The 12,463-nt window shown below is 48.2% G+C and overlaps 6 protein-coding genes across 6 annotated transcripts; 4 read left to right on the top strand and 2 right to left on the bottom strand.

Annotated features, from left to right (window-relative positions):
* The first annotated feature begins 2,412 nt into the window (after positions 1-2,412).
* Positions 2,413-3,799, top strand: K460DRAFT_335187 (PQ loop repeat protein). Its single transcript, XM_040930940.1, has 4 exons — positions 2,413-2,837; positions 2,888-3,186; positions 3,251-3,278; positions 3,333-3,799. The coding sequence occupies exons 1-4, from the start codon at positions 2,560-2,562 to the stop codon at positions 3,610-3,612; spliced, it is 885 nt and encodes a 294-aa protein (XP_040791323.1). The 5' UTR covers positions 2,413-2,559; the 3' UTR covers positions 3,613-3,799.
* Positions 3,800-4,904: 1,105 nt separating this feature from the next.
* K460DRAFT_353702 (uncharacterized protein) lies at positions 4,905-6,386 on the top strand (the record flags this gene model as incomplete). The annotated part of the gene is made up of 5 exons (XM_040931735.1): positions 4,905-5,207; positions 5,289-5,449; positions 5,498-5,722; positions 5,808-6,262; positions 6,298-6,386. The coding sequence occupies 5 exons, from the start codon at positions 4,905-4,907 to the stop codon at positions 6,384-6,386; spliced, it is 1,233 nt and encodes a 410-aa protein (XP_040791324.1).
* A 1,102-nt stretch (positions 6,387-7,488) lies between these two features.
* K460DRAFT_249004 (uncharacterized protein) lies at positions 7,489-7,737 on the top strand (the record flags this gene model as incomplete). Its single annotated transcript, XM_040927369.1, has 1 exon — positions 7,489-7,737. A coding segment is annotated over one exon (249 nt), but the record flags the coding sequence as incomplete, so codon positions are not given.
* A 448-nt stretch (positions 7,738-8,185) lies between these two features.
* On the bottom strand, positions 8,186-9,329 carry K460DRAFT_364735 (uncharacterized protein). Its single transcript, XM_040933051.1, has 3 exons — positions 9,115-9,329; positions 8,757-9,050; positions 8,186-8,693 (listed from the first exon to the last, which is right to left on the bottom strand). The coding sequence occupies exons 1-3, from the start codon at positions 9,237-9,239 to the stop codon at positions 8,525-8,527; spliced, it is 588 nt and encodes a 195-aa protein (XP_040791326.1). The 5' UTR covers positions 9,240-9,329; the 3' UTR covers positions 8,186-8,524.
* A 142-nt stretch (positions 9,330-9,471) lies between these two features.
* Positions 9,472-10,410, bottom strand: K460DRAFT_384784 (uncharacterized protein; the record flags this gene model as incomplete). Its single annotated transcript, XM_040935511.1, has 2 exons — positions 9,728-10,410; positions 9,472-9,529 (listed from the first exon to the last, which is right to left on the bottom strand). Exons 1-2 carry the CDS (start codon positions 10,369-10,371, stop codon positions 9,472-9,474), a joined length of 702 nt encoding a protein of 233 aa, XP_040791327.1. The 5' UTR covers positions 10,372-10,410.
* A 785-nt stretch (positions 10,411-11,195) lies between these two features.
* K460DRAFT_80718 (uncharacterized protein) lies at positions 11,196-12,397 on the top strand. The gene is made up of 2 exons (XM_040938705.1): positions 11,196-11,456; positions 11,510-12,397. The coding sequence occupies exons 1-2, from the start codon at positions 11,375-11,377 to the stop codon at positions 12,085-12,087; spliced, it is 660 nt and encodes a 219-aa protein (XP_040791328.1). The 5' UTR covers positions 11,196-11,374; the 3' UTR covers positions 12,088-12,397.
* Positions 12,398-12,463: the final 66 nt, after the last annotated feature.

The raw sequence follows: 12,463 nt of genomic DNA on the forward strand, positions 1-12,463 counted from the left end.
AACGTACCTGCAGTTTAGAATAAAATAAATTGCTTTTATAGTATTAGTGTGGCTGCGCGGTTTAGGGCTAGCAGTTTTAATAAAATAGTTAGTAGACTTAAAATGTTACAAATTAAGAATAAATTTACCTATTTTTAACTGAACAATATAATTAGTGGTAAAATTAGTCAGGGTTGGTGTTAAATTAGGCTGAATATTTGAGGGCTGCACGCGTACAATCCAGAACAACCCTTCTAAATATTAGAAATAACCCCTCCAAATATAGTCCACTATCTTAAAATACATGTTATTACCCCATAGAGAGAATGTAGGATAGGCCAAGAACTAATTATCCGAAAAGAGATAGGGACAGGCGCTTAGTCTAACTGTATTGCATTTAGGGGATAGGTATTAACTGCATTGGGGCTGAAGAGCTTCTCCATCATTTGTGCCATGTATTTTGCTACTGGTCCGACTTAACCGCATGTCTAATTCTTCTAGAGATTACTACTGCCATCATTCTCTCTAGGCTCTTGTAAGTGACTTCGTGTCAGTGCGGTCCCCAGCGGCGAAATAAGTTTCCAGGCTTGACTTCTTCTCGCCCTAATCCCCTTTACTAAGATAGTGCTGACTCGAAAGCCTCCAGCCCCTGATATTCCATGATAGTGACAACGGCAAGAGATGCTCCTCCAAGTCATGGGCTCGACCGAAGAATGTTCTAGTGGGAAGCGTCATGTAGGCTTGGGCGGTTTTGACTGAGAATCATCATTTCTACGTGGCTAGATTCAGTTTTATAGTTGCTGCTACCAAATCTCACGTGTGAAACTGTACCGTTTATCGCGTTATAACACTGCTTGTACGATTTTTAGGTACCTCTAGGAGCTCCACAACCTTTTTCTTCTTTCTGTAAGCACAATTTACTGCTGCGTATCTATTGCTAGTGATCTAGTCGGTTGCATATGTCGCTGTCCGACTCGATGGACTTGGGGGGGTCGAGTTGACACGAGGGTGGTCACGGAGATTGTGTGAGCATGCACTGAACAATACTTGAACACCTTACTGAAGGGAATTGGTCAAGCCAACTAAGATCTATCGAAGGGTGAGTCAATGTCGAATACATGACGTAGTCTCAGGTAAACGATCAAAAGGCTGTCCACCGCCCTTGAGTGTCTCAGTCCACACCAGGAGCCGAAGCATGAAGGCAATATCCTTGAGATCTGTGGGACAAGACAGGTTTCAACCCCGATCTGGAGATCGACTCAGCGACAATGTCGCACTCACCTGTCTACTGATAAACCGTGCTTTGAGACATATGAAGCGGCAAGATGTGATACTGGTTCAGCCTATCAGCGCATTATATGCCATCGTTTGTGTAGTCAGAAAGATAACGATAACGACCCTGAAGCTAATGCATCACGGCTAGGAGGTCAGTCGCGCGAGGTACTGTTGAAGAGATTAGCGATCTGTTTTCGCTAGGATTATTGAGCGGACAACGGTGATGCATTTCGGAAGTTAGGTGTTCATGCGCCATCGAATTTATGCGTTGCTAGTTTGTCCTGATCAGGTCGCACTTATTGCGACTGGTCTCTTGTGGTCACGTTGGCAGGCATACTTAAAGGGCATGAACAACCTTAGCATGGACACTTGCTCGTCATTCTCCACCTTGTGAAGGCACTCAACCCCCAGAATGATGTTATCCCTTGGATGACATTGCTTTGGATTCACTGGGAGAATGATGACTTGATGCAACTAGGAAACTGTTATGTAAATGCAACGCGCGTTGAATCGATACGTGCGCAGCACGGTGAGGCCACTTTGAGCCCCACTAACGCAAACTATAAGCGCATCCTGTTGACAGTATTCGATTGTGGTTGCCCACATCTCTATTGCTGGCCATGGTCGATTGCTTTTGGAAAGTATGTCGGAATTTTTCTGGATATCGGCTCTGAAGCTACGAAGTATGATCTCTAACCAGCATTAGAGCTATCGCTTGGCTTGTTCTTTATCTCGACTTGGGTCGTCCCTCAAAAAAAGCATCGACGAGATGTAAAGCATACGGTGGCGGTCCAGGACCGCTTAATCGATTAACCACACCAGGTGTGATGATTAAGCAAACTGTGGTCGGCATTCTTCCCGACGTGTCACGACGACGGGTCATCGGTCGCGTGCAAAATGGTGGAGAAGGCAGTCCGTTCATGCAAGCCATGCGATCTAAGCCCTCCCTTTGTGTGTGGCGTGCTCCCGTCTACGCGAGGAACAGACGATATAGGGTCCACTCGAAAACTTCATGCCGCCAACGAATCCTAAGCGCACATGAGTGAAAGGTCTTTAAAGAACCGGGTGACCAGGTCGACTTGCGTTGTACCTCGCCTCATCTTGGTGTGAAAGTCGAGCACCACGCAAACTCATACTTATCCATCTTCCGCGGGCGTTTGTACCGGTTTTTGTGGGGCGGGAACTAGGGAAAATCTGGAGACGCTATAATTCGCCACCTTTCACACCTCAGTTTGTATATTTTCCCTCTTCAGTACTGAGTTACATTTCCACTTCGCTGTACTCATTGCGCTCAACTAAACCACGATGGCGCCGCAAACCTCAATACCAGTAGCGGCCACGGTCCTCGGCACCATCGGAACAGTATGTTGGTGCGTACAATTGGCACCTCAAATCTGGCGAAACTATCGAACCAAGAGCACCGAAGGATTGCCAGCTTCCATGATGCTGCTCTGGTCAATTTCTGGGGTCCCCTTCGGCATTTACGCCATCTCGCAGCAGTTCAACATCCCTCTCATAGTGCAGCCACAGTGCTTTTGTGTGCTTTGTGCGGTGAGTTGGGCGCAGTGCTTGGTGTATGGCCGGTAAGTCCACTGTATCGGACTGTTGTGATACAGAACTAATCGAGGTATAGTAAATGGCGGACTTGGACGGCAACTTTACTCCTGGTTACTCTCCTGGTGATCTTCGCCGGGTTAGAAGCAGGCCTCATCTTCGCAATTCGACCAGCGTACTCGCGAGGCATTGAGTGGCCAGTCCTGCTCATCGGCATCGTCGCTTTCGTCACTCTAATCTCTGGCTACTTTCCGATTCCCTTTGAGCTCCTCAAGCGTCGTGGACGCGTTGTCGGTATAGATTTTGTTTTCCTCACTATCGATTGGTGTGGCGCATTTTTCTCTTTGATGGCGCTCGTTGCGCAGAACGAATTCGACGGTACGTAAAGTTGGTATACGAATTGCATATGAGACACCTACTGACTTCGTGCCTCAACCTTCAGTTCTCTTCGGCACCATGTACGCGCTTTGGTAAGCAATGTACCCTTCTGCAGTAGGGGTTCCCGTAAGGCTGACAATTGATAGCTGCGTCATCGAGATGAGCATGGTTGCCTCACACCTCGTATGGTTATGGCGAACCCGAGGAATCCGGAAACGAGCAAAAGAAGCAAGCAAAACGTTTGATGAGTCCGAAGAAGGCATTGAGTGGCAAGCAAAGGGTGTCGATCTCGAGGCGAAGTTCCTCAAATTATTTCCGAAGACGAAGTCACCCGAGGAAGGCTTTCATGCCGATAGCGATAGCATAGCTACCCTCGTCGTGCCCGAGCACGTAACGTCGAAAACTGTGCCAAACGCAGTAGTTTGAGATTGAAAGTCATAGTCAGAAACCTTAAGGGCATACTACCTAGCGCCCCTATTGCCGGCTTTGGAATGACGACTTTTCCTTGCAAGCGAATAAAGTTTGTTGCAGACGCTCTGGTCTCGATGCCAGCAGAAAGGTGTGACGTGATCTTAACACTCACTACGACAATGAATGCGAAAGCTGGTAGAAGATGATGAAGGCGATAAAGAGAGAAGACAAGATTGTAACATCTAGAGCTCTGTGGGAATCGCAAATGATCTTTAGGTGTGCTAATGTCGGTGCGCAGGGTTGCGGAGGAAGGTCGCGATCGCGGGCACGACCTCGCTTAATTTGTCTCCCCTCATCTCAGACCTAACACGTTGGAAGCAGATCTATCGTCATCGCGCATCCTACAAGTCCGGATCCTCCCGTCCAGTAATACAGAGAAAAGAATTAATTTTAGAGTTTTTATCGCAATATTACTGTGATTCCGTCCCAGCAGAATTTGTATTTGCCGATCGGTGCTATCCCTTCTAGCTATCTAAGTATGGGTAAACAAGCACTCAAGCTTGGCCGTGTCATCTTCAGCTTCAACTTCAACTTGAAGGTGTGTGAACTAGGTTGTCAAGAGTAAGGTCCAGCCATTAGTGGGGATACTTGTTATTAGTCGCAAACAGCAGTGGTACAAAGTTCTCGAAAGTCCAAAGTTTAAAGAGGCATCCAATCAACGTCCCTGGAGTTACTTCCAGTGTTTTGGTCGATCCGGGCGAGAACTCGCGATGATCCACCTGTATTGATCACCGAAGTTGGCCGTTGGTCTACTCGCATTCTTTACACGCATTCCCGGCTTAGGTCTCAGTTCGCCCCCTGTTGCCTGCGTCCTTAGCCCTTCAGCAAGATCATTACGGAACGCACAGGCAAGACCTGCAAAGTAGGTTTGACATATTAAGCAATATCGATTGCTAACACGATGGATTCTAGGCAATGATTCCGTACTGCCTGCCTTTACTAAGAATCGTCACTTTCGAATTGAAATCGCGCTTCAAGCTCTTTAAGTTTACGAACATTTAGGAAACTCTTCTCGCATCAGATTTTATGTACCGTTTAGGTTACCAATAATCGCTTTAACACTTTTCTTCCATATGGTAACGCCATCCGCTCCACAACGACTGCATCCGGCTGATCTGACTTTCGATACATCGTACCTTCTCATTGCTGCTTTTATTCTTGGGTCTCTCTTATAGCTGCCGAGCTCCATCTTGATCTCCAGCTTGCAATCCCCTCCATTTTGATCCACATCAATCTTATGCCCCACCATGGGCGAAAAATATACTACGAGCCCCGGCTTTACGGCCTGGGGGCCTTTCATCAAGGACGATTATATCATAGAGCCCGTCAGTCGATCCGACCTTATCACAGCCGGGGTCGTATTTGGTTTGGCTAACATCTTCGCCCTCTCCGCGGCCTATGTTATCATCAGACACACGAGGGCATCTCGAAGACCTTTAAGGAGCGCTTACATCTGGATGATCTGGCTGGAATTGGCGGCATCAGTAGTCATTGGTATCGAATGCCTACTCCATCTGCTGCGGATCATTCGACCAAGCTTTTACTTCTACGTATCTATACGTAACAAAACCATGCACCCCATATCCAAAGACTGTAGCTGACTGAAAGTAGTACTAAACTGGTCCATTCAGATACAGCTTCTACTTCAGATTGTCATCAACCGCATTCGTATCATTCTAGACAGTAAGGAAAGAGGACGACAGCTTATTATTGGTACTGCCATCATTGTCACCCTAATCAACATAAGTGTCTTCATCATCTGGCTCCCCGCACGCCTTCAGATAAGTGAAAGGTAAAACCCTTTTACTATTCACCCTATCGCCTTTCTAAATTATATCAGGTGGATCCGAGTCAATAATGTTTGGGACCGCGTTGAGAAGGTTCTATACCTTACCATCGATGGCTTTCTCAATTACTACTTCGTTCGCGTGGTGAACGCCAACCTTGTAGAAAACGGGCTTGAGAAGTACAGACGCCTTGTGCGGTTCAATCAACGTATCATCATTGTCTCCCTTCTAATGGACGTCATGATAATTGGGGCAATGAGCATCCCGAATGGCTTTGTGTGAGTGTATCTCTAGATTCTCTTAACCGATCTCACACAAAGGATAACACCGGAATATGGTCAACTAACAATGCAACAAATTCAGCTACGCCATCTTCCATCCCCTCGCCTACCTTGTCAAGCTCAACATCGAACTCTCGATGGCCGATCTCATCAAGAAAATTGCTCTGGGCCGCCCGCGCAAAAGCGAGGATTTAGCCCTTAAGCTTACCTTCGGCACATCGCCAGGCGGCTTTGGCATGACCGATAGCAGTGTGACTGCAGAACCGCAATCTCTGCGGTTCTCCGCCCTGCAAAGTTCTTCTGATCGTACCAACTATAGTTCATCTATCAAGAACCACGAAATCAGAAAGACGGAAGAATTTGTCTTGCGAAGTTCCCTACAATCTGATTCTGACCGGGCCATGTCGAAACACGTTGCTGACCGTTGGATGGCGCAAGTCGAAGACGATGACTTGGACCAAATGAACTACACGCATCGGACAAGTGACGACGATAGCTTGGTGGATGTTGCAATATCAGAGCCAGTTGGAAATTCATGTAATGAAGAAGTTGTTTTTAAACATGGATCTCAGATTTGGCATTGAGCGTCGCCGGAATACCTTTTGTGGCTTTCGATAGTATTCCAACGTTACGGCGCGTGTCATGGGTTATGGTCCTTTAATCTAACAGGAGGAAATGATAGGTACTGTAGCGCCATACACAAATTCGAGATTCGCTTTGTACACACTGTGGGAGAGTTTCTCACACTATATTCTAATCGCTTACTGTGTTCCACGCTCATCTTGTGATTCGCGCGTGCAATAAAGGCCACTATTATGGACGCTATTCGACGTCTCCATATGTTACGCACAGCAATATTGTACAAGATGAGACAGGAACTGTCAGTCTTCTTGAGTCTCCAGCACTTGCGACCATGCAGCTTTGCCAAACGGGAACATGCGTACGAGCAGAACCGCATAAATGAATAGGCACCTCCCCTACATTACTGCGAAAAGACAGGGCTCCCCAGATACACTAGCCTAAACCTAGTTTCAGGTACCACAGGGCCACTTTCATAATAACGGTCATTTAAGTGTCAGTCGAGAATGAGTGTATTCAGAATAGAACAGCTACGCTGTGAGGTGGTCGTATGAATCTACATTCTCACTACTGCTTGTGCAGGTCTCATATTTGTTACGTCAGTGCGTCGTGTCGTTTTCTCTCTCATTGGTGCTATCAGATTCTGTTTCACGTTGCACAATCGACAAGCTCTAACCACGTAACCTCGTCATATCGTGTGCACTTTATCTTCAAGCGCGAACGAGCTTTCGGATTGGAGAACCCTTTCATCGTACTACTCCGGAGCTTTGGTTAATAATTACCTTTACGCCAATACGGCACATTTGTTCGTGTCTGTACTAAATTAGTCGATACAAATGTCCTTGATGGACCCAGTGATGTTCAAATTGATCCCAAATATCGCCGTACGACAGGTCGTCATTAGACATTTTCGTTTGGATTCTGTGTCCCGCGCCAAAGCAGCATAAACCTCTCATAAAGTTACCTACCGTGTTCGACTCATTTCCGAAATGTGATGTGATGAACAGTTTGCGACAGTGACAGGGCGCCTATACATGTATGCGTGACCGACAAAAGAATATAAATCGTCTTACAATACCCATGAGAAACATAATTCTGATGTACCAGCAGACTCAATCTACAAATAGTTTCGATAGCTTCCGCTCGCTCTTTGCACCCTTTTGAAACCCATAATGAAATACATCCTCAGTATCGCCGCCCTGGTGGCTATCGCCACTACACAAGCTGTTGACGACTTACCCGAGTGTTCCATCATTTGCTTGACCAGCATTATCCCCAAGACTGGTTGCAGTCCCACCGACACCAAATGCGCATGCGACAAGGCTGATAAGATAACCCCGCTACTCACACCCTGTTTAGAGTCCGTTTGCTCGGTCGACGAACAGGAAAGGGTAGCTGAAGTCCTAACGGCATTATGCGAACAGACTGGAGTCCCGATTGAGTCGGTGGAGCCGGAACCCACTCAGGGGCCCGAAAAGCCAAAGGAACTTGGAGGGCCTGCGATGGCATCTTGAGGTATGTGCGTCCTTCGCCTACATCAATCCATTTCATCATCTCCAGCGGCTATGCACTTGCATTGGACGCCTTTAAAGAGACTTACAGCGATTTCAAAACCAGCACCGTCACGCTAACTCTTTCCAAGACCTCCCGGTCCCCTAACCCGACTAACACTCCTAAGCCATCCAGTTCCACTCCGACTGACACTGCTAAGCCAACTGTCTCATTTGGCACTAGTGTTCCTGCTCCTTCCCAAACTACCTCCAAGAACCTTTTGCCACCTGATTTCACGGCTGCAGCGGCTGCCTTTGGGATTCCGGTCGCTGTTGTTGGTGTGTGAGGGCTGGCTGCTTTTGTGGTTTAGGGTTTTTCATAATCGTTAAACGGGCAATGAAGCGACCAGAGCTTAGGAGACGCTGTTATTTGATTTGTTTTGGATGTATGGTAATGATAGGCGATGAAGCATGATCGCAATACGTAATGCGCCTTGTATCTACTACTAATTCAGATCCTACTACGAGAAGGTGTTGATAAAAATGGTGGCCTGGAAGGCGATGGGCAAGGAACTTCGTTCAAATACTCTCCACCAACGCCTTGCTCCTTAATCTGATAACGCAACATTGTGACTTGTTGAATCTGCACCACATACATAGCCTGGCATTGATCCGTAGGGCTGTAAGCCCATCACGCGATCCGCAGTATAGTATATCGCGACAAGCCTCTCTAACCCTGCCAGTTCGGGTCCTCAGCCTGCAGACTGCGGGCAATAGCCTCGTCGCTCTGGGTCTCAGAGTCCAATCCAATCTGCGCCTCCTCGCCTGCGAGAGCGATGGCTCCCTGTCTCTGACCCGTCATGCAGCAGGAGTAGAACAAGCTAGCCCACAAGAAGACCCTATGCATATCTCGTCAGATCATCTCAACTCTGGTTATAATCAAGACCCCCAGAGGTACGTACCAGTTGAAGAAACTCATCCACAGAATCGCCCCCTGCCACTTATTTACCTTCACTCCACCAATCCACAACCCTTGCTCACCCGGCTTCCTCACTTCGTTACCACTAGATGTGACAAGTTGCGCAATGAAGCCTACAACATATAGACCTGCAGCGGCGATGATTTTGAATAGCTGGTACTTGACATACTTGTCCTTGTTCAGGGTACCGTTGAGAGCACGAATCTGCTCCTTGCGCACCAGGATGGTGGTCGTGATGGAAGTCAAAATGAGGGGGTAGAGGAGGCCGAAAGTGAAGCTAAGGAGAGAATATAATGTCAGCGTATGTTTCATGCATCAAGACTGCGTGATGGTCTACGAACGCTGTGTGCTTCGACGGAATTACTGCCGTGAGCAATGTGGCGAGAATGGTGAGGGACACAATGCCGAGTTGGCAGATCTGGATCGCCCGAAGGCGAGGCGAGCCAGCGCTAGGAAAAAAAGGCATCTTGACCGATCGTGACTTTTCTATGTCGTAAGGCTGAGGTCGTTGTAGAGAAGGAGGTATGTGAACGGTGTCGTATGATGCGCAGCCCCCGTGGTCTTTATCGCTGGGGTTGCGCGTTCACCGGTCAATCTTTAGGTATTAGCAGGATCGCCATCCTTGCTGGCGCAACCCGTTTTAGTAATATTCCATAGATGGCGTCCGTGAATATCTCGCTGGTGCCAGACGCGATTGGTCAGGGGCCTGAAATCCTCATCCGCGATACCGGATGCGTTTCGCATGTTAGGCGGCTACTGTGGCGGTGTTGCGCCAAGTCATCTTGTCAGCACTTGATGTCCCTCTTGTCCATTGAGCAGATCAGCTCGTAGGTGTTCCAATACTCGACTTTTAGCCCTACTCTTTGCGTGTCATGCGCAAATGAAGGAATCCATTTCCCATCGAATAAATCATCCATGCTTGTTTCTGACGCAATGGGGATGTAGATTTCAAACAACGCGATGATCTTTGTGTCATTTTGGTCGTGACTGCTATCGTGGCGCTGCGTAAACTGCACGCTCTCATATGATTTGCTGGCGCTCCCGATTTTTGTGATATCATCCTTGACTTCTGCAATATGCGTAGTTGTGAGCCCAACTGGTGCGGAAAGACACAGAGTTTTGTTTAGTGTCGAGATCAAATCCTTATGAAGCTCTGGGTGATGATGCAGGGTACCTAGAACGACCATCAAAAGATACTGGCATACTTGAACGCCTTTTGTGCACGATGTTGCTGGTATCATTTCCGAGAACTGTACTTCACATGCCGAGCGATTCATCCTGGCCAAGCAGGGCATGAACTGCTTTGTTCTCGGCGTTGGATTATCGAGGGCTGAAAGATACTCCGGTGAGGCGAGATCTTGAGCGTGGGCAGTTTCATACATCGCTAGATACTCCTTCTTTCCATCTTTGATGTCTAAACTGTGGTAGCGGCGCGCGCGTTGAAATCCTGGGAGACGGAGGCGCTCAGGCAAATGCTCGTTGGTCCACCAATCGTTCAGCGCATCTTCATCTGTGACTGCGGAATCGATGCGACCCCATAGGACAAGCAGACCCTGTCCCTGGAGTCTTGACGGTGGGGGGGTAAGTGCTGATGACATCGCGATGGTTAGGTTAGTAGGTAGAGAGCAGAAAGCGAATTATAGGGGGTTGTGTGGTGAATGACAGAGCGCTTGCGCACATGGAAATATTCTAAGCGACAGTGGTCCTCAACGAGCAGCATATATATTTGGATGATGCGATTTGACTATGGCGGGATGGGGGCGTTGTCCCACATCTTGGCTGGACAGGTGGGGGCTTGCGATTTGCTCCTGCAGCCTTTCTCGCCACCGTTGGCATTGCGCAACGTCACATCGCTTGAAGAAGTCTCACCCAGACAAGCGCTTCCATGTTGTGCAGCTGTCACGCTATTGAAAGAAGAAACCTACGAAGCACTAGACTCCCGGGCCCTACTTGATGCCGCCCATCGATGACGTCGATCTTGGGTCTGTAGTTTACGTCTCATTAACATGAATGATGGAGACAGGCTCATTTTCGGTGCATCGAGGGCCGTAGGACGAGCGTCAGTACCTAGAGCTTATCCGGAGCAATTGGAATATTGCGAAACCGACAAAGGCGGCCGCAAGAAAGCCCAACACGGTCCTACACGGCTGGCGGTCACGCTAACTCTCACGCCTTACGAGGCTGAGCACTAGACTCCGGATATAACCCCGAGAACTCACCACTCTTAGCCAGAACCTTGACTTTGTGGAGATGAGACGGGGCAGCTTTCAATAAGATTGGTCGGTAGTCCCGGGGTACCTGACGTAGCGTTAAATTCCGATGTCTGAACTTGTAAGGCTAGTTTAGATCAGCACTAGCCTTAGGCCTCCCCTCGCCACTAGAGAAACAAGCTTTGGTGACAAGCTTTCACACCAAGCTCAGGGGGAGTTAAAGAAGCATTACCTATATAACGGCTGGCGCAACGCCTTCAAGCCTCCTTGGACCTTTCGCTGTTCATACATACTTTCGTTTTCATTAGTGTGGTCATTCGTTAAGACTTGTTATACCAAGGGTGTCTTACCTCTCACATCACTTCCAACTTCGGAACACCATACTATCAATATGCGCCAATCAATTGCTATTATCTCCCTCCTAGCCAGCTCAGCCTGTGCTCAAGAGGTTGTTTCCTTCTACTACCCTGGTGGTGGTAAGCAAGCTATACAAACTCGACGTCAAGAAAATATCTAACAGTACTAGGACAAGAGGGTGTAACTCCTGTTGCCACCATCCAGTCGGTCAACCCGTCTACCACCGAATTTCGCGTCGCATGCCCCACGGGGGTCGACTCTAGCGACTGCGGCTATGGTCCTGGAATCAACTATACCGTCATTTCCAAAACTCGCTATCAAGCGGTCATGTCTGCAGGCCCCGTCTCCGTGAGCTTTGGCTGCGACTACAACACTCAGGCAGTCGAAATGACTTGCACGGTTGATCAAAAGGGCGGAAACGACAACACCGATGGGCCGGCAACTGCAATTCTTTCTAGCAGCGAAATTGCGTTCATCTCGGCCACAGTTGTTGAGGGAGCGAGTCTGTTGAGCGGAGGTGGAAGTGTGAGTGCGACCCAGGCCCCAAAGAGCACCGGTGCTGCTGCCAGCACAAGTGGCAGTGCGACGGCTAGCGGCTCGTCGGCTGCAAAGAGCCAGGCTTCTGGTTCTGCGACCCAGACTGGTAGTGGTGCTGCCGCTTCGAGCACAGGTGCTGCTGCGAGGTTCGGTGTCGAAGGATCGGCTCTCCTTGCGTTGGCCGGTGCTGCTGCTTTGAACGTTTGGTGATGGCAATGCGGAGCCTTTTGTCAACGTAGAAAATCTAACTGTTAAGTATTATACATGTCGCATAGAGCATTCAGGAGGGTACGTTAGTCGTTAATAACGCAGTAATCTTTAGTCAAGCCTGTCTCGCAATATGCTAGAAATAATGTACTTGTAATACATATTCTCTCGTTCTGCAGTTTCCACAACAAAGTTAATCAGGGTAAGTCTCAGAGGTAGGACGATGCCAACAACCGTGTCGTGTCTCAAGTCTTTTCCCATGTACGATGAGTTCACTCACTGCACAATACATTACTGTGATCATCGTTATTTAATTCTACACACCGGCTTTCTCGATATCTTACCAGCTCCCTGTTAGGATACAAAGCATTCACTACCC

This window comes from Cucurbitaria berberidis (genome assembly GCF_010015615.1).
Source record: "Cucurbitaria berberidis CBS 394.84 unplaced genomic scaffold K460scaffold_2, whole genome shotgun sequence".
Taxonomy (NCBI): domain Eukaryota; kingdom Fungi; phylum Ascomycota; class Dothideomycetes; order Pleosporales; family Cucurbitariaceae; genus Cucurbitaria; species Cucurbitaria berberidis.